Source organism: Danio rerio, chromosome 21, assembly GCF_052040795.2.
Source record: "Danio rerio strain M-AB ecotype USA chromosome 21, GRCz13ab, whole genome shotgun sequence".
Classification (NCBI taxonomy): Eukaryota; Metazoa; Chordata; class Actinopteri; order Cypriniformes; family Danionidae; genus Danio; species Danio rerio.
Window position 1 is genome coordinate 34,702,501 of NC_141041.1, and position 22,101 is coordinate 34,724,601.

Here is a 22,101-nt window from a genome sequence, read left to right on the forward strand (position 1 = left end):
ATTTGTATACGCATGTTTACACCATAAATATCTGATATTGACATTGTTTGTAATGTCTGCTAAATTGGTAAATGACCTTTTGCTGCAATACAATTTGCATTATCTATTTATCAATCAGGTTTGGTAGCATAGATTGCCCACAGCACAATCGCTACATTCACAATCCTGAACCAGTAACATGCTTGTGGAAGAGCAATTGGAAAATATGTAATCTCTAGTAAGGCCAACAAGAGCACCAGAAACAATTTTTTTTCATGGATTTTATTTTGTAGTTTTTGTTAAGTATTTGTGGTAACATAAAAATCTAAAATATACAATACAGTAGTTGGACAAGCAGGATTTCACCTTGCATGTAATACATTTGTACACAAATAAATGTACTGTAAAAACAAAAGATCATATATTTTTTCAATGTACTATTGACTCCTCCCAACACATATCAGAAATGTCCATGGCTGACTGTCATGGTGAAAAAACAACTAATGGTTTGGAGCAGTGTGGTTCACATGATGACAAATACACTTAATGTTTTGGTGGCCTTGGCCAAATTACTGACATAATAACTAGGTTTTGAAGCATGAAAGAAATGTTTTGTGTGAGTAACTACATTTTGCAGACAAATTCTGCAATTCCAGCAAACAGTTTTGAGATTTGCACTCACAATTTAGAGAATGTTAAGTCTGTTTCGAAAAATGTGCCAAAGCAATTGAGAAAAGCTATAACAAATATTTTAACAAAATTATCAAAAAAATGTTGCTCATAAAGAAAAAAATAAAATAAAACAGCAGTGCCACAACTACTAGTGCCCCTATGAATTCATACACTTTAAAACCTAAAGAATTAAGGTAACTCAAACCATTTGAGGAAACCGATTGCAACAAACCATTTAAGTGCAAAAACTAACCCTAACAGGTACTGTGAACTTAATCCATTTGAGTAAATGAAGCAATATGAGCACAGTAAAGCCCAATAAATGAAGAGAACTCAAACCGACTGAGTACTGTAAAACCTAATAAATGAAGAGACCTCGAACCAATTAAACACTGTAAAATAACAATAAGTTAAGGCAACTCAAACCGTTTGAGGAAAACGATTGTTACAAACCATTTGAGTTAAAAACTAATATACATGAGTACTGTAAACTTACTCCATTTAAGTTGAAGTAATGAGGTATTTAATTAACTCATTACCTTCAACACTGAGTTCAAAACTCTTTTTAAATGAGTAGAAATCTTTCAGTCAATTTTGAGTTAACTACACTCATTTCATTTGATAAAGTGGACTGTTGGGTTTTACAGTGTATGAGCAAAATGTTTCTCAAGTACACTGTAAAAATGATAAGCAATATGCTTAAAGTTTTAAGCATTATTAGTCTTAACACACATTTTTCTTAATTATTGCAATGATCGTTTAACTTAACTGAAAATGTAATATATACATAGACAAAATAATAATAAAATAAAAAATTCTAAACCCAATTAAAGCTAATTTAAAACAAACCGATATTGATTGTAATGTTATAACGTGCACTTTTTCTATAACAGCTTTGAAATTGTAATTATGTAAAAAAGTGCTATACAAATAAACTTAGATTGAATTGAATTGAATAAAAAGCAATTTACAAAAAAAGTGAGTAAAGTCATTGCCATAAAATTACCTAAATAAACTATGTGCATATTATTAAAAAAAAAAAAAACTCAACAGTTTCAAGTTAAAAGAGGTTTACTTACAATTTTTTGATTAACTAATTGGTTATTACAGTGTATAATCCCATTAATACTGAATATTTTTAGTACATGTAAGAAAACAAACAAAACTCTATCAGCCATTCATAAAAATGGGTAAAACCGGCAACAATCCGACGTGACCAATATCACCAGAAAGTCTTCTCCAAAAACAAACAATGAATTCCCAACCTTTCATTCATTCATTTTCTTGTCGGCTTAGTCCCTTTATTAATTCGGGGTCGCCACAGCAGAATGAACCGCCAATTTATCCAGCAAGTTTTTACGCAGCGGATGCCCTTCCAGCCGCAACCCATCTCTGGGAATCATCCACACACACATTCACACACACACACACTCATACACTACAGACAATTTAGCCTACCCAATTCACCTGTACCGCATGTCTTTGGGGGAAACTGGAGCACCCGGAGGAGGGAGAACATGCAAACTCCACACAGAAACGCCGACTGAGCCGAGGTTCGAACCAGCAACCCAGCGACCTTCTTGCTGTGAGGCGACAGCACTACCTACTACGCCCCTGCCTCGCCTTCCCCAACCTTATTTGCTCATATACTAAGGGCACCAATATTAGTGAAAGCACTGAACATGTCTGCTTTCAGTCATTAGAGTAATTGTTAGCTAGAGTAAGTTGACATAGTTGCAAAGTCAGTAGAAAGTCTGTTGGGAAACCATCAAAATAAAGCATAACCAGATAATTAAAGCGACCCCCAATGTTATTACACTGAGGCTGCCCGTTCCCATATTAATTTAGCTGTTCAGATGTGGTTTATCTGTGTGAATGTAATAAGATGCTCACTGAGTTTTTTGCGGCCTCAGAGCTGCTGTGCGTCAGACTGACTCCGCTCAGGCTTGTAGGAACTCCTGCTCCTGCTGCTGGAGAACAGCGGCCATGTTTGTGGGTGCCCACCATCGTCTCCATTGAGTGACTGCGCACACGCATCGCCCGCTGACACACAAATAAAAAACACACACACACACATTTAGAAGAACTGAAATGACATGTTATTTTAGATTAGTGTTGTCACGATACTGGAATTCCTAACTTTCATATGATACCTTAAAAAGTATTGATGTATGATGATACCATTTTGGATACCGCTTGTAAATATTGCCACAGCATACAACAGGGAAGGGACAGTTCTCCCCCAAAATTGAATGATTTCACACTACAATGTAAAAAATGCTGGGTTCCACACAATTGCTTTGTGTTTTCCCAACACAAATTGATCAAGCTAACTTAATCATTTTTACACATTAAGGTAGACTGAACATGAAACAATTAGGTTAAATTAATAATTCTGTTGTTTATACTTATTTTAAATAAGTAGATTGCACAAGCAGCAACGTTTATTGTATCATGAGTTTCTTTATAACACTTGAGAACATATTTTGAAGAAAACCTGTAACCGTTAGCGAGGTTTCCATTCAAAAATGTGAATTAAATTTATGCGCAAAACTGGAATATCGCATAAAAGACGTGCAAATGAAGAGGTGTTTCCATTCAAACTAAATCATCACTTCATGATTAACTGGCGCCAAAGATTCTTCAGATTTTCATTGCTTTTTACCATCCCAGCTGAAAAAAACTAAAACAAATCAAATAAAAATACTTGCTTTTTTTCATTGTTTTGAAATGTGCAACATTCTAATAAATTTCACAGTTCTTAATTCCAACAATTCTTAAAGCCTAACTTACATAAACTTTCAGCTTACACTAGTATTGTCACGAAACTGGAATTTTTAACTTCGATATAATCCCTAAAATAATAATGATACACAAAATCATTTTTTGCTACCACTGATAAATACTAACAGAGAATTAATTAAAATAACAACATTTAAGCTTTATTTGTCAGGATTCTGCCACTTCGGTCTTTATTTCTTGTTTAGGTGGCAGAGTCCAGACACTAGTCATGTCATGTCTCGTTTCTCGTTTACATGCACCATGTGCTTTAGTGTTGTGTTTCATGTGAACACGCAGTTAATGGATTTTCTCCTTGGCTGCGTGTTCTGGTCCTGTTTTTCCGTTAGCGCATGGCTTTTGTTGTCTTTGTGTCATGTGTTCTCTTGTCTATTGTCTAGTTCCACCCTCCTGGTAACCCATTATTAGTTTATTCAGTTCACCTGTTTGTTTGTTAATTCTTTCTCTTTATAGTCTCCTCTTGTCTGCTGTTCTGTGCCAGTTCTTCACACATTGTTTATCCTGTCTTGTTCCAGCCCTGATCGCAGCCAGCTGGCCAGCTGTGTTTTAGTAATGTTTCCCCCCTCGGATAGTTTTTGTTGCCTTTTGTTTTATTTTAGAATTAAAGAACCCATTTTTTAGTCTGCATTTGAGTCCTTGCTCCTTACCCTACCCACTAACATTGACAGTTTTTTCTTCATTTGTTGGACTGTTTGTTAAAGTTTTTGCTTGCCCTGCCAAATTTTTCACAAGCACCGCTGGGAAAAACAAAAGTACGAAGCTTTTAAATATGTTTCACAGTTCTTATTTCCAGTTCTAGTATTAGAGAAGAAACTGCTATCCTAACCTATATCAAGTTATAACTTTATTGCTTCCTAAAATTAGTTGAAACAATACAATTCTTAGGTTTTTTGGGGACAACTTTTATGTTCAGTTTACATACATTTGTAAAAATACTGTAGTTAACTTAATCGACTTAATCTAACCCTGCATTCTTTACAGTGCAAGTGTACAGTCAGTAACAAAAATATGTAAATCACAACTAAAACAAACTCAACAGAACAATACAGATAATATAGGCAGGTCTAACTGTGATTTTGTCTTTTGTCGTTGATTAATGTTAATAATGACAACAGGCTTATCAGGCTAATGTCACCTTAAGAAACTTCTCCCTCAACTGTTTTGACCTTATTCTTCAATGTGGATGTGTGCTCAATTTTGCGATTGTTTTAGATCTTCTAAAACAGGGGTGCCCAAACTTTTTCTTATGAAAGGCCAAAATCCAAACTCGATTGAGGGCAGTGGGCCCAAGATATGTATATCCAACTGTATTACAATGTTGTCATGGGTAATTAAAAAGTAAAAGGAAATAAAATAAAAAGGAAAACATTACTTTATTCTTATTAAGCCCTATTATAATGACAACAATTCAATTTATAACACAATGGAGGTTAATGCCAAATACACTAGCCAAGCTGCCTTTGCCTTGATTTGCTTACTGAGGACATCTGAATTGTGGTCTATAAGTTGAGCAACAATATGTGCATAAGAAAAATGCAATTTACAACATTGGATAGAAATATTTGCTGTTTTGTAGCTTAACAATAATATAAACCAAGGTTACGTTAAATTATAAATGACAATGTGCATTAAAGGTATTAACCCCAACCCTTTGCAAAATTCTCCCTCTCTTCTCAGATGAAATGGTGGGCCAAATCAAAGGTCACCTTGGGCAAACTTTGGCCCCCGGGTCCAAGTTTGGACATCTCTGTTCTAAAGCCTATGGGAGAAATAACTAAGAATAATAAACGGCAGAAAATGGTAAAACTACTTGCACTATAAACAAGTGTGTTCATGACTATACATAAAAAAGGAGAATAATATAATAAAAATATCAGTTTGCAACATCACGCAGCAAAACAATCTGTTTTTAACGCCTAAAAATTAATAGATGGGAATGAGACTGGAAAGCTGGAGCCAAAAAAATTCCAATGGCTGCGCCCGCTCATATGTCAAGAGTAAGGTCAATACTTTAGAGGGATTCTTACATTATTTGACATTTATTTAGTCTGTGCATTGAAGTGCAAGAAGAAAGTGCTGAGAGAAAAAGAGAGAGAGAGAGAGAGGGAGAGAGAGAGCGCACAAACAAAGCACAAGTATTAAATTCTTAAATAAAGTGATTCAAGCATCAATCTCCTTTGAAAACTGTGGATAAATGAACAAAGTGAGACTGTGGCGGGGGCAGACTTTATACCTTAATGGACTCCAGTATTCCTCCATGTCCTCCATTCTCCATCCTCTCTTCATCTGGGTTTAGCGGATGTCCCAGCATTGACTGCGTGCGCTTGTGTAGCTCATTATGAAGGTTATCCAGCAGTTCTGTTCGGGTTCTCTCCTAGCACACAAACATAAGCTTTATTATCATCTGTTCTGTAGAGAATGACTTGATTTTACCCAAGTGAAGGTATTGGGTAATTTTTAACAATAAAGATGCATAAAATAAAGATTTCCTGTTCAAATAAATGCTGAAGGTTTTATTAATTGAAAATGCCTGAAACATTTCAAATCAGAGTTTGCACTGGGAAGTTTGGTGTCTTTTTCCTCCATTTCTTTGGCATCAACATACACATCTCCAAAAAAGAATAATACAACAGGTAAATAAACAACATGCAAAAAAAAACTTGCTTATGTCAGGTTCAATATATATAAAAGACACATGGATTTTGAAAGAAGAGAGAGAGAGAGAGAGAGAGAGAGAGAAAGAAAAAGAGAAAGAGAAAAGCCTGCCATCTAACACCAAGTAGCCAACACATAAAAAATTGTAAAAGGCTTTTACAATGTTTGAGCATTAAATAAAAGTAAAAAATGACTCAAATCTTATTCAAAAATTCGGCCAGAATAAAAGCAGTTTTTAATTTTTTAAAACCCATTTTAAGGTTAAAAATTATTAGCCCCTTTAAGCTATATATATTTTCAATGGTCTACAGAACAAACCATCATTATACAATAACTTGCCTTATTACCCTAACATACCTAGTTAACCTAATTACCCAAGTTAAGCCTTTAAGTGTCAGTTTAAGCTGTATAGAAGTGTCTTGAAAAATATCTAGTCAAATATTATTTACTGTCATCATGGCAAAGATAAAATAAATCAGTTATTAGAAATAAGTTATTAAAACTATTATTTTTAGAAATGTGCTGAAAAAATCTTCTCTTCTTAAATTAACAGGGGGGCTAATAATTCTGACTTCAGCTGTATTTTTTTATATATTAAACCTGGCATAGTTTTTTATTGATTCTGATAGTTCATGTTAGATTAAAGACTGGAGTAATGGTTCTGAAAATTTAACTTTGCATCAGAGAAGAGAAAAATTAAGATTTTAAAATATTTTAAAACAAAAAAAAAATTTTAAAGTCTAATAATATTGCTAAATATTGCTGTTTTTACAGAACGTTTCATAGAATAAATGCAGCCTTGGTGAGCATAAGCATTTGTACACAAAAAAGAAAAAATGACTGTCTTCAAAATGTTGAATGGTAGTGTAACTGCAAAAAAACAACCTCCTTTTTTTTAGTAATTACATTTAAATAACTAATTAATTTTTAAATCTATGTTGCACAGGCATATTTGTAGGAATAACCAATATCTTACCCAAATATTTCCTATCCTAACAAACTATATTTAATTATCCACCTTTTAGATGACATATTCATTTGAAGTGTACATTATTAGCGCTCCTTTGAATTGTTTTCTGATTTCCAAATATTTCCCACATGATAATTAACATAGCAAGGAATTTTTACAGTATTTCCTACAATATTTTTTCTTCTAAAAAAAGTCTTCTTTGTTTTATTTTGACTAGAATAAAGGAGTTGTTAATTTTTTAAGCAATATTTTTTGACTGTCTACAAAACAATCTATTACGTTTGGAAATGTGTTGACAAATCCATTAAGCAGAGCTTGGGGGAAAAAAGTTAACAGGAGAGCTAATAATTTTGACCTCAACTGGTGATCTCTAAATCTATATTTCCAAAGAAAACAACCCTTATTATTGGTTTTGTGTTCCAAGGTCACATAATTAAAATTCATTGTATTTATGCATGGTTTTATATAAATTATATGACCCTAAATATAATGAACATTTTTAACCAAGGCTTGTTTGAAGTCATGTTTTCATGTCTGGTTAACATTTAGTTCTCAAATGATTAGCAAAAGACTAATCAGCCTATTTATTTCAAGCTATTAAATGGCCCTTGTGTCTCTGAGACCCCCAGTACAACATCAGGATTAAGCATTCAGAGCTTGTGCCGAAGCAGAAATGTGTCAAGCTTTTTCAGCTCATCCTTACAGTAATGCACTAATAAAGGATACTCTTTTGTTTCCTCACCTCAAGCTTGGCGAATCGGTTTGACCTGTAACAAGCCAACTCTGCATTGATCAGCTTGGTCAGCAGAAACTCTCTGAATTCTGGACCCTAAGAGAGAGTAGAATGACAGGGAAGATATGAGAAAGATGCCAGAGCAGCCTTAAAAGACAATGACCTGACAAAATCCTGCCTGTAATATAAGCAAATATGACCTTCAGAAAGACGGTAAGGTGATAACAAACAGTCTGCGCAGCAAAAGATCATTTTCTTAACCAGTCTTTGCTTTGATTTCTTGTAAAAGCATTGCCTCATCCTCAAAGTCATCTTAAATTCTTAAATTCTAACTTCTAAACTCAATATTTGGTAATCAAAATTACATTATTAAATGTTTTTCCCACAATGATAATCGTATTGTAATGCATAGTTCATTGAGGCAAGCTTTTAAACCAAAGTGCAGTATATAAAAAAAAACAGACTTAACAAAAACATGACTTTACATTACTCGACTAGATAAAAACCATGAACTTGAAAACCTGACATAATTTCAAAAACAGACAGGGAACAAAGGAAACATGAGGGCTATAACAAACACGAGAGCACGTGTCCTGAGTCAACCAATGAGACATATGACCAAAGCAACTAAAGAAAACATGATACAAGAACAAAGCAGCACAGGATGGGAAACAGGAAGACAGGACTAAAATACTAAATAATACACATGAAAACAAGTGATGACAGAAATTAAGCTTTTCAAAGCTTCAAAACAATTGAATCGATTGATTCGTAAAATGAATTGAAGTGTTCAAAACAGCATATGCCAGGGACACCCGGTGGTCAAAACTGTGTAAATGCAAAAACTCAGGCAAAACATGCATTAGAATGTTTTTCTAACTATTGGCAATTTTAAATTGAAAGTATAAATGCACTTAGTTTATCATCTAATGTCATTAACCCATTGATCAACATCCTGACAGAAGGACACTGAAATTTACTTCACTATATTGCAATTAAATTTTAATTCAATTGTGACAAATTATATATAATCGGAAAGATGAAATATGTCTTCTTAATGCATATTTTACAGTTGTTTTAGTTTTTTTTATTTTGGTTACGTAGGAAGACTTGAAGATTTAAAATTCAATTACTGTCACCCTTAAAACTGTGAATTGAATTGAATTTTATTTAGACAAGCTGTACAAAAATACAAGTATCCCATACACTTTGAAATAAAAACTGTCCAGGATAAAAAATACAATAAAGCCCTGGGCTTCTTTCCATTGTGGTCCTCGCTGTTAAATAAAACAAAGTATGGCTTCAAAATACAGATGATGCATAAAACAAACAGTACCTCACACATTTTAATACAGGAACAAAATAATTCACAAATTCATTTTTCTTTTCGGCTTAGTCCCTCTATCAATCAGGGGTAGCCACAGCGGAATAAACCGTCAACTCATCCAGCTTATGTTCTATGCAGCTAATGGCCTTCCAGCCGTAGCCCTGTTCACAATCAAGTAACATATAAAATAAAACATCCTCGTCCATTATGAAAACTAATTATCCTCATCAAACAACCATCTTTTGATAGCTTTTTTGAACCTCCTTAAATCTTTTATTTCCTGGATCGATTTTGGTGGTTTGTTCCACAAAATTGCACTTGTATGTAAAAACATATTTTTCCCACTAGACTTTTAAATTTAAATAAACAAAGATTAAAATCCCAACCTCTAGTACTGTACGAATGCTGCTGCCTCACCATTTGAAAATAGTTCACCAAATAACTAGGAACCACATAACCCATAGACTGTGGGATTATTTGCGGTTCAATTTTTAAATGTAGTCTGAACAGAAAGCATATCATTTGAAAGCTTACAATTTCTAGATGCTGGTGACTGAGTTTTGATAGATGTTACTGAGCAACAGTTATTTATTCATTTGCAAGAAGGATACAAGGATACCCATTAAAGCTGTAAAGCATTACTTTGCTACAGCAATCCACATGTAAAATTGTTTACATGCTTTTTGAGAGGCTAAATTCTGATCAAATACAACCAAACTGCACATTCTACTTTAAAATATGATGTCTACTTTACAAACACTGTCAAAAGTATGAAAAAATATGGTTCATATTCCTCAAAACATACACAGAAATAGGGGCACCCTCTTAAAAGACTTATTTTAAATGAAATAATAATTAAGATGATTTATTATGAACGCAACACTTAAATTTTCAAGAAATCTCAAGCACCAAAATCTGAACATTTTTCAATCTTTGCAGACACAAGATTAAAATTTTAAAACATTTAAGGATTTCCAGCCCCTGTACAAACCCTGTTTGTTATTTTCTTTGGGTACATTGTATATAATTAACAGTTTATAATAAAAGATCGATTTTTATCACAAGGGAAATTTAAAACAAGCTCAGTTTACTTGAGCAATAATGCATTAATTATTAAGTCTTCATTTTCAAGGTTTCTTTAAAAAAATTGTTATTATTTTCAAAGATGATACTTGTTTTTTATTTTAAGCATTAGCTTTTAAGCATTAAATCTGTCTGATTTATTCCTTTAAAAAGAAGAAGATTATCCGGTGTGGTAAGTATTGTATTTTAAAAAATTTTTATAAGCAAATGAAGTAAATAGTATAAAAAAGTCTTGATTTCTTTTGCATTTCCCCCACATAAATATATAATTTTAATGATAATCTGAAGCATGATTAGATTTTAGCAGCAGTAGTGGGACACTGTCTTGTTTACCTTTTTGAAAATAGGCGGATTAGGAAGCGGAGGGCCAAACTGCGGCACATCTTCACGTGCTGTGATAGACACCTGCATCATATGATCACAACTTCCAATTACAATGAAAAGAGTGACATGATTAGATTCTTTAATTAAAATGACAAGTTGGTCTAATAAAATCAAAAAGTAAAAATTACACTCCCCATTGAAAAAATAAACAAATTATACAATCTTGTATTTATTAAAACCTTTTACCCAGATATTTTACAAAATAAATTTTGATGATTTACCTTGTATGTGGCTTCATCTGTTCCAGAGTTCTCCACCTGAACGAGAATGTAAGCGTGGAGGAAATTGGAAGCGATCATGTCAGGCACAAAAGGTGTGGCCTCCTCCTGAAAAACTGCAGCCACAATGTCATTCCCAATGTGACGCTTCCTTTGGAGCTAGAGCATTTACAGGATAAAGAATAGAGTCACGTTTTATCTCTAAAGTTAGAAAAAATTGACATAAAATCTATTTTCACACAGAAAAATGTAATAAAGACTTAAAGTTTTATTTATGACTTCGAAAAATAATTTTTTACAGCCCTATGGTGGATTTACTTATGAAAATGTCAATTTCAGTGAGCACCTGCTGCGTGTCTCCCTCAATATATGGTAGCTTGGTGGAGATGTGAAACATTAGTTCCTGTCCTTTAAACACAGTGTAGACCGACTGAGAACCCGTCTGACCGTGAGACACATCCAACCCCCCTCGAAACCTGAATAGAAGATCAGGAGTGGGAAAATGAGGTATGAAATATACAAGAGTAAGCTGATGAAACAACTAATTTAATGATTCTTTGTGGAGAAATCACACACTAAAAAAAAAAAACTATAGTTAAAAAAATGAATAAAGCAAATTAGAAATGCCATATTTTACACTAAAATAATGATTAAAACAGATGCGTTTTTCAACTAATAAAAGCAAAAAAGCCACTAAACAGAGAAAAAATATATAAATTTACATTTTTATCTCCTCTGGTTGACAGTACTTCATTAAAGGCAAATAACGTAAGTCTTTTCCTTCAAATTTTACAAAAACTACACTGTAAAAAAGTTGACAGCTCAAATTGACAACTAGAACAGTGTTATACTGTATATTTTGGTGACTTATGAAATATACACTATCCCAAATGTTTAAAAAAAAAATTCTAATCCAGAGATATAATCAGTTTTAACTAGTGACATAGGCTGTGTCCTGTGTCTCCATGTTGAAGACACCCTTCATTTCTGGTTTGGTTATATGGAAAACAGGAAAACACCACAGCATTAAAACAATACTCTAAAATGCACTCAGTATGATAAAACAGTGCTGCAGCTTCACATGATTACAAGCAGTAGAACTGGAAGTGGTGGACTGTGGTATAAGAAAAGCTTCACTGCTTTCATGCAGATCCTTTCGCTTCAACCAACTTTAGCCTTACTCTGCTTCATACAACCATGATGATGAGTTTTGAAAACTTTAGCTCATCCATGAACATGATTTCTGCAGGAGTCCTGTAAGATGTATTGAAGATAACAACTACAAACTTTTAAATTCCATAACTCCATAATGCCCAAAAAATTCAATAACTTTTGGTCTTCATGATCTGAAGATAATCCGAGTCAAATTTGGTGAAGACTGGACCAATGGTGGAGTTAAAAAAAGAATGGTTTGAACAAAATCATAACGGTGGACAGGAAGTTTGGCAGATTATGGAACATTTTGTATCTGTGTTATCGGCATGACCCAAGGAATAATTTGAGAGAAATTCCATCAAAATAAGCATATGCAGTCAAAAGGTATTACCACATTTAAGTTCCATTAATAATGCTAATGAATGTCTTATAATTCTTTACCCATAGATGGCGCTGTCACCAAATTTTTATGGTGGGGTCAGTGTGAGGCGACAATGACATATCTAAGAGATACAGCCTCAGATGTAGTTTGGTATCTTGCCATCACATTTGTCATTGTAGTAAACAAAAAACGTTACACCTATTGACACAAATTCAATTTTTTTTTGTCAGTATGATCTGAAGATGATTGAGTCAGATTTGGTGCAAATCAATTAAACGATGTAGGCGGAGTTTGAAAAAGAAGGTGCTGAAACTTTTTTAGCACATTCAGGGCAAAAGCCCAAAAACACATACTGACTTTAATAACAATTCACAAATATGTCCGTAAAAATAGCTATTTTTGACATAATTCAAAATGGCCGACAGCCAAAATAGCTAACCTAGGAAAATCAGACATCATTCGAATTCATTTTATGAATTTTGGACAAAAAGTTGAGAAGTTATAAGCAAAAAAAAAAAAACTATTTTTTGTATCTCCTGACCACTAGGGGGCAGTGCACCGAAACACTGCAGCTCATTTTAGACCATGTTTGTGATAACACACACCAAGTTTGGTGTGAATACGTTAGGAGATAACACCTCACGCCAATTTTTGCAAGCTCTTTGTTAAATTTGTTCACAAGTTAATTGAAAACAGTACATGTAATCAACTTGAATTCAATAACTTTTGGTCAACATGGCCTGTGGATAATGTCATTCAATTTTGGTGAAAATCGGACTAGGACGAGTTTTTCGGTGCTTGGCCCCAAGGATTCCACACTTAGTGACAGCACCGTCAAAATACACCTTTGTCTGTTGTGAATATGTGCCATCTAGTGGTGAAAATTACATACTGTGCCTTTAAGGTAAAAAAAATACTCTTATCATCAACTTAACTAGGTACACCATGCTAATACTGTGTTAGACTTTATTGAAATGATGATTTTTTGGGGGATAGATTAAGCAAGGTAATGGAAACGTTACTCTGAGATTTTGGTCCACATTGATATAGAGCATCAGTTGTTGATATGATGAAGATCCATGATGTGAATCTCTAAGCTGCTCTATTAGATTGAGGTATACTGTATATGGGATCCATTAAAGTTTGGTGCTTACTGTCATGTTTAAGAAGCTATTGTAACAACATCTGAAACGGTTCTCAGCTAGTACTAAGAGGCCAAAAGAGTGCTTAGAAAAATTCCTCCAGACGATTACACCACCATAACCTGAACCGCTGACACAAGGCAGGATATATCCACTCTTTCAGGGTGTTTTTGACATATTCTGACCTGACCATACAAAATTCACTGCAGAAATTAATACTTATGAGACAAGTCAAACTTTTTCCAGTCTTCCGTTGTCCAGTGTTGTTCAGCCAGTGTTGTAGCCTCAGTGTACTATTGTTATTGGTTATCTTCCTGTTGTGTGTTCAAAAATGCTATTTTTTTTCACAGACCTTGGTTCTAATTAATGATTATTTATTTATTTATTTGTTTATTTGTTTATCAGCTAAGTTTTCTATCATTTATTCAAAATAATTTATTTAGAATTAATCATTCTCCTCTGATCTCGATCATCAACAAGGCATTTTTCCAACCCAGGCTCATTCTGAATACATACCCCTATAAATATTTCTGGAGATTGCCAAATACGCCCCAAGAGCTACTTTTTTGCAGCTTTTGTTGTTGCGAATCCAACAGAGGCTGCTGTGTATGCTTTTTCAGATCTCAAATTTCTCTCACGAGTGCCATTCGCACCTGCTGTTCTCACGTAAATCCACCAGAGGCCGCTGTTGACTGACTGACTGACTCACCAATCGACTAACCCACCCTCCTCCTTCCCTAAACTCAACCAAGAAAAAGAAAAGAAAAGCCTTTACCTATTTTTACCAGGCTTTCATATTTGACCACATCCTCATCCTGTTATTTACTTTTTTACTTTATTTTTTGGGTTTTGTTTATGTCTTACCTGCTTTCTGGAACCGTTTTTCGCCTGACTCAAACCCCATCGTCATGGTCAACTCCTCTCTGCATCTCAAATCTGCCAACAGATGGCAAGCCAACTGGGCAAACTGGTAACAGTGGGAAAGACGTCTATACAGGGGTAAGCGGTCGGCTGGTAAGCGTGAAAAGGAATGGCGTCATACCATCCGGTAGCCTTCATTTTAAAAAGGAAATGCAGCCAAACATACTTTTGGCTGCATGATTCACGATCTCCAGAAATGTATATAGGGGCTACATTTTCAAAATGAGCCTATGCTGGCATTTTCACTCAACATTCTCAATAAACCATAAAGACGGTTGTGTGTGAACATCCAAGTAGATCAGCAGCTTTTAAAACACTCCGATTTTCCAATATGGCTCCAACAATCATACCACTTTCAAAGTCACTTAAATCTTGTTCTCCATTTTAATGCTTGGTTTGAACTCCAGCAGATTATCTTGACCATGTCAACATGCCTACATGTATTGAGTTGCTGTCATGTGAGTTCATAATAAGATATGAACAAACAGTTGGTAATAAAACAGCTAAATCTCAGAGTATCTACATTGTCAGTCAGACTCACGAATGATAGGTTCTGTAAATCAGAAGAGCCCAAACTAATGATCATGCAAAGCCCATTAAAAGCCTTGGATGATGGTATAACACCGACCTTTACGACTCAAAGCAGGTAGAAAAACTTAGGCAAGAGACAAACAGGCTCAAGACAATAAATGACACAGCCCTTCTGGGAAAGCTGACGCTTATGTGACCAATTTCCATCTATGGAGCTCACATTATCTAATGCCAAGGTGCACCTGGAGAGAGAAAATGGATTGTACTGCCAAGATACCGTAGGGCTATATGGCAAAGGAGCTCTTTCTCTTCCAATTTCAGGCCTCATGGAGGGGTATAAATGAGCCAAAACAACACTTTAAGAATCCTTGAACCATGTGTAAAAGATGTTACTCCTGCATTAGCAACAGGAAGAAAATGGTTATCCAAAGGCAGCCCTTAGGCACTGTGAAATCATCCGATTTAGCAGATGGGGACATGGATTGGGAATAACAAAACCCATGTGGCAACAAGCTACACCAAAGGAATAGGATTATCTGGTGGCGGAGAAAAGAAGCAGTCCCGAAGAAGCAAACAGATGTGCCAGAGCAGTCTCCAAAGCCCAACAAGGCCACCGGATAAGAAAAGAGCATGGAAACACACAGGCTATTCGTCGTTATAGAGACGGATAAGATGTGCTGCCTTCCCCAACAAATCTGCAGGTGTAGTTTGGACAAGACCCAGCCTGCCACCTGTGCACATCCCCTGCCAACCACAGACAAATTCTGGTGGGTTCTAAGAACATTCTGACACAGGGAAGGTACATGTGGTGCCGCAATCAGGTACTGGGGTGCTTGGTGGCACAAAGAGACAAAGAGATCATCAACAAACTTAATTTTCAATAAATGAAAATAAATTAGCAAAAATGCAGTCCTTTCATCAGGGAGAGAAGGCAAGCGTAGGCCTTGTTTCCTAGAATGGCAAGTTGAATGCAGCCAGGAACTTGGTGATGTGAGTTGATTTAAATCGCAGGCTCACTTTCCCATGTGAAATTGCAGTCACCAATCTGTGCCCAGAACTGGATCTCTCGTGCAAATCCAGCCAGACTGTCATAATAGTTGAATTAACAGTTCCCTGGTAAGAGGCCATTAATAAAGCCTTTATAAGAAAGAAACTATGCCAACTTGGCAGCTGAAGCCAAGGAGCGTGGCTGGACAAAGAAGGTATACCGGGTGCAAGTGGGCTGCAGGGGCTTGGTGACTACCTCCACGGGTCCTGAAGGAGGTAGGCATCAGATTTCAGGTCCAGTGGATAGTGGTCAGGGAACCTGCTACTGTTGCTGACACATCATCGGCTGCCAAATTGTCTTTAGGTGCATTCCAAATTGCTTACTAATGCACTATTAAACGCTATTTTGTGGTATAAATAGTGTAAGTAGTGCATTCACACTAAAAACTCTAAATAATAATACATGAATTACCCGGATGATGCAATAATTCAACCTTTAAAAAGAAGTGTGGACTTTTTGACACTTAATGCACTAAACGACGCAGCTTTGCTCACGTAGCAGAATAGAGCAGAGCTTTCAGGCACTCCTGTTGGATTACTTTATTTATTTTGGATTGTGAAAACAAAATTCTCCTACAAGAGTGACTATAGCGCCTCCCGATGGTGAATGCAGTTATACTCTTGGGAGTATTATTTGGTAGTTTGGTCATTTATTTCACGGATTTGGCAACTGTCAAACGTTATCTGGGAAACGGTTTGAATTTCCACTTAGTAAAAAAACATTAGTGTTCCATTTGGGACGACACTACATACATATACTATGCTGTTGAGTGTATAAGTGCATAAGTACATAGTGCATAAGTGCACAGTGTATTTATTGTGTGCCATTTGGGATTTGGGCAACATTGGTAAGTGTGTTACACAGTCCCAAGCTTGATCAGCTGAGGGTGTTTTGTGATTAAGAGCCAAAACACTCAATTCTTTTCGCATTGCATGAGTCTTGCTGCTCAATTTTTGATCCAGCTGCAACAAGCAAACAATGATAAGTTTCACACTGAAAAAAAATAGCACCATAATGTGGGGTTAACCTACTCTGGAGCAAGGTTATAATAGTTTGGAATTTTTCATTAGTTTTAGTTTCTATTTCGTTTTGACTTTATGTTTTCAAACTCAATAAGTTTTTATCAGTTTAAAAGGCAGATTTACTAGTTTTTATTAGTTTCTATATTTTGAAATGACTTAGTTTTAATTCAGTTTTTATTAGTTTTTGTATTAGTTTTATTTTTTTTATAAATAAGGATATTTGTTGGGTGCAAGATTCAAAATCAACAGGATAAATAATGTATAACAAAAACTCAGCCAAACACTTGAACACTATCATCTACCAATACCATCTACCCATTCTCTAATTTAAATACAACAGCCCACAAGATAGCAGCCTTAAGTACAATATGTGTGCAAGGCTGCTTCTGAGGTTAGATACACAGTAGTAATGGGAAGTTCAGATATTTAACACGAATGTTTGGATTCAACATTATGTAGTCAGCAATAGTAATTTCAGTCAGTTAAAACATCACCATGATCTGAAAAATGTCTTACAGTAAAGTTTTGCAGCCCAACTGAATCATCATTTCTTTATTTAAATTCCATTATGATTTTCTGTTATAAAATAAACTCAAGTTTTTTCACTAGATCCTCTCATTTAATCCCTCGGTTCACCCGCGCTGCAGTTGTTCAAGTTTAGTTCAGTCACAGCAGGCTGTCATGTACTGTTTGTGTTCGGTTCACTGAATCCAGTGGCGTAGCGCAAAATGCGGAGGCCCCCCTGCAGGGATCGCTGACGGGGCCCCCTGATGAAGAGGGGGGGGGGGGGGGGATACATCATACGCCAATTTGCATATCACTGACGTCATCACGTTTTACCGTTTCTGTTTGTTTTACAGCCTATGGTTAATAAAGGGGTATTTATAATTCCACTACACTTTATATAAGCATGTTTATTAAACTAAATTCATTGCTGTTTGAATACAGTATGTCATTATAGATGTGTAGTGTATGTGCAGTAATCTCTCATATGTAATAAACTCAGACAAGTTCACAAACTGTTACTAAAATATCTGTGATTGTGAACAAGAAAAGAATAAACGGTCCAATTAAATTGTTAAAATAAAGTAGAAGTAGATCGGTTTGACTGTACAAGGGAAATACCTTCACACTGCCTGTGCTAAATCATTTGTCGTCGGTACGCAGAGGGGTGATCTGCTCTCGGGCTGCAGATGAGAGAGGCTGCTGTACGCGGACTGACTGGGCCGCCTGTCAGTGCTGTGAGGCGGGGGAGGGGTCGGCGGCATCACACGCAGCTCGTTGAGAAGAGTAGGGACGGTACAGTATGGACAAGTGACAGTCTAAAAAAATCTCCAATAACACACAAAAAAGTCGCTAGATTTGTCGTTAGGGGGGTCTGAAAAGTCGCTAAATCTAGTGACAAAGTCGCTAAGTTGGCAACATTGGCGGCAAGCAATCAGAATGAAGTAGTCCACCGCTTGAGAGGTGTTCAGAGAACACAGACCTGTGAACTTTGGTTCCGACCACAGTTGTTCCCAAGAGTTTGATTATTGCGGTTGCCGGTTGATTTTCAATTATAGAAAATCGCGACGACGCGGGGCCCCCTAATCACGCGGGGCCCCCCCGCGGTGCGTGCCCTGCGGGCCCATCCGCTACGCCACTGACTGAATCACGTATGCGCAGTATTATCGGTTCAGCGCTTCTCAAATTTGACCTCAGTTCAATGTTTCTGTTCTAAAAACTGAATGAGAGTATATATTGGATCATTTAGAGTCAGAGTGGGTTATTAGGCTTGGTAAAAAGTAAGTAGTTTTTGGATAAGTGCTTACTGGAAATGCAAATCGTTTCAAATGATTCAGTTTGATTTGGTGAACTAGTTCAACTAGTTCACTTAGAAGATCCGGTTTAAAAGATTTGTTCGCGATCGCGATACAGAAATAAAACCCGTTATTGGGCACAAACGTAATAGTTTTAAGTGTCTGTATTAAATGCTGTCACCGTGCTGCCGTCATGTCCGCTTGTTGTTTTTGTCGCGGGAGCAACAGCAAGGAAGACTGGAGGATAACCGGCTTGATCTGGCCAATGGCAGCAGGACTAACTGTTACAGACTCTCAGGTGCCTTACGGATCAAACACATGCAGCGCGAATTAGTTTTACATCTAAAAGGCTTACATTACGATTATGTATTCTACATTCACAAAGATGAAAACGAAGGAGGTTTTTGCTATGATTTTAGTTAGTTTCAGTTAGTTTTGTATGTACACAATAAAGTTTCAGTTAGTTCTAGTTTAAAAAAAAAAAACTCCCGTTTTTATTTTAATTTCAGTTAACGACCATTATTTAAAAATTTTCGTTAACTATAATAACATTGCACTGGAGCAATGTAGCATAACCCTGGGTGAAAACTTTTAAATTACAAATGTAAACCGTGCAGGGTTAAAAGTGGTGTTTAGAATGATGATAATCTGGGGTTAAGTGCGGTGTGAAAAGCCCAAATGAGGCTGTGGTACACAAATGAAGATGTGTTGCATTGGTGGAAACTCTATACAAAGGTTTTTTTGTCAGAATCACCACAATAAAAGGATGGTCTTTGGGGAAAGGGGTCCCACTGGAAACATCCAAATTACCAATTTGTGAGGGAATGTTCTATAGTACTGCTGTTGAATTTTTTAGATTATAACACCTAGTCCTATCATGCAGAGTGCACCTCTTAAAGTGGCCAGTTAATGTGCTGTTTTGCACACATCCCAACAAATCACATTCATATTTTATTTATCAACTCTTTTTTTTATATACCCTTTAAAGTCTTGCAGTTGGACACAGTCTCCCAGCACTCGGAGAAACTCTGTGAAGGCCGGCGTCTCCTCGCTGTTCCCAAACAACTCCTCCTCTGAAGTCTGTGGACAGCACAGAGTATCAGAAAACATCACAGACTAGTAAACAACAGGTGAAACAGCAGGAAGGCAAGGGAGTGTGATAAGATAAAGTAAAAGTATAAAATAACACACATACAGCAGCTACTTATTGATGCATTGCTTTGGTGATTCAGATAAGATTAGAGAGGAAAGCCTTATAAGAAAGCTGAAAGTGTCCTTTAGTACTTCAGCCAGGTTTTAGTATTTATAATGGTACAAAAACTACACACATTCAGCATTAATGTCCTTACCTGCCCAAACTTTTGGTAAATGACACCAAACTTGAAGGTGTTGTTTAACTCATGCTCATCATAATTCACTATTAATTGAGAGCCCTGCAAAAAACAAGAACAAGAATATATAAAGATAACACTCTGGCTATTTTAAAGCATGTAACAAGTTTTTTAAATGAGGAATTAATATCTCTGTGAGAGGCAATACAGTGTTAATGACATTTGCAATGCCCCTACAGACTTGCTCATAAAAACAAATCTAAAGGATAATCACACACGTAATTATAACTATTAAAAATGAATCTAATATTTTAAAATGAAACATTGGTATCCCAAAAAGTCTTTCCAATGTGTTTATATTGCTTAACTGTCACTTTTTAACGAAATGTTTGCTTAAAAAGAGTTGTATTTCCTTAAAATACAAACAAACAAACATTTATACAATTTAACGAATTTCTTTGAATCCAGTGTGTGCCTGAAAAGCATTATTGAAATGACTGAGGAAACATAACAGTTAATCAATATTATTTTATACACCACCATTCAAGAGTTTGTTCTAAATGTTTTTGAAAATGTCTCTTAATCGCAGAAGAGTTAATGTTATGACATGCTGCATAACTACAGCATAATAATGTCTATTTTGATTTATAGTAATATAAATGTATTTTATTAATCTGATGGAATAGAATTGGTGTCACGGTTTAGTATTTATTTATTATAATTATTATTTATTAATTTTCTTTTCGGCTTAGTCCCTTTATCAATCCGGGGTCGCCACAGTGGAACGAACCGCCAAATTATCCAGGACATTTTTACACAGCGGATTCCTTTCCAGCTGCATCCCATCTCTGGGAAACATCCACACACACTGTCACGTTCAACAAAAATAAGAGTCAAAATAGGATCCAAATGCAAGTGAAAATAAGGTTTATTTGACCAAGTCAAAATAAACAAACAGGGAAGTGACAGGCTAGGAGGACGACGAACACAGGGCAGGAACAGACAGGAAAAAACAGGGTCCAGAAATATCTCCTCAGGGGCCTGAGCACAGATAACACACATGAGAACAGATGTAACGAACTGACAATGAGACATAGAAACGTCGCCCTGATATAGGGCTAATAATGAGCCTCAGCTGGTGAGTAATCAGCCCCGCTGATAGTCGTCATGTCACGTGAGCATAACAAATACACATGGACAACCAAAACAAAACAAACCCACGTGATCAAACATACACTCCGGAAAAGCGCACAAACCTGCAACCGTGACATTACCCCTCTCCTAAGAGCACCTCCTGGTGCTCCCAGAAGAGCTTACCTGGCGATTGTAATCATCAATAAGAGAGTGATCCAGTATGTCCTTTGCAGGAACCCAACTCCTCTCCTCCGCACCATAACCTTCCCAGTCCACCAAGTACTGAAATCCTCGCCCCCTCCGTCTCGAGTCCAGAATACGCTTAACCGAATAAACGGTCTCCCCATCTACGAGACGCGGCGGGGGGGGGAACCGGTGTGGGCGGGTTAATTGCCGTATGAAAAACAGGCTTTAATTTGGAAACATGAAACACGGGATGTATTCTCCTGTACGCTGGAGGAAGTTTAAGGCGGACTGCCACCGGACTAATGATCTTGATGACAGTGAATTTGCCAATGAATTTAGGTGCAAGTTTATTACATACGGAACGCAATGGAATATTCTTAGTTGAAAGCCACACTTTTTGACCGACGACGTAAACGGGAGGCTTCGACCGGTGGCGATCGGCTTTAGCCTTAGTGCGCGCACCCACTTGGAGGAGGGTCTGTCTGGCCCTGCTCCAAGTGCGTCGACACCTCTGGACAAAGGCGTGGGCGGAGGGGACCGCGATTTCGGATTCCAGACTGGGAAAAGCTGGTGGCTGGTAACCTAGACTACACTGAAACGGAGAGAGGCCCGTAGCCGACACTGGTAATG

General features: G+C 36.3%; 1 protein-coding gene across 2 annotated transcripts in view; it reads right to left on the reverse strand.

Moving 5' to 3' along the window:
• Positions 1-22,101, reverse strand: part of rap1gap2b (RAP1 GTPase activating protein 2b) — a gene marked incomplete at its 5' end in the record, with an annotated part of 125,081 nt that overhangs the window by 14,155 nt on the left and 88,825 nt on the right. For both annotated transcript variants that reach the window (NM_001423699.2, NM_001130656.3), the window contains 8 exon segments: positions 2,545-2,694; positions 5,684-5,824; positions 7,818-7,904; positions 10,552-10,623; positions 10,824-10,979; positions 11,167-11,296; positions 19,800-19,900; positions 20,170-20,253. In NM_001423699.2, coding sequence (NP_001410628.2) covers positions 2,545-2,694; positions 5,684-5,824; positions 7,818-7,904; positions 10,552-10,623; positions 10,824-10,979; positions 11,167-11,296; positions 19,800-19,900; positions 20,170-20,253 — 921 coding nt within the window.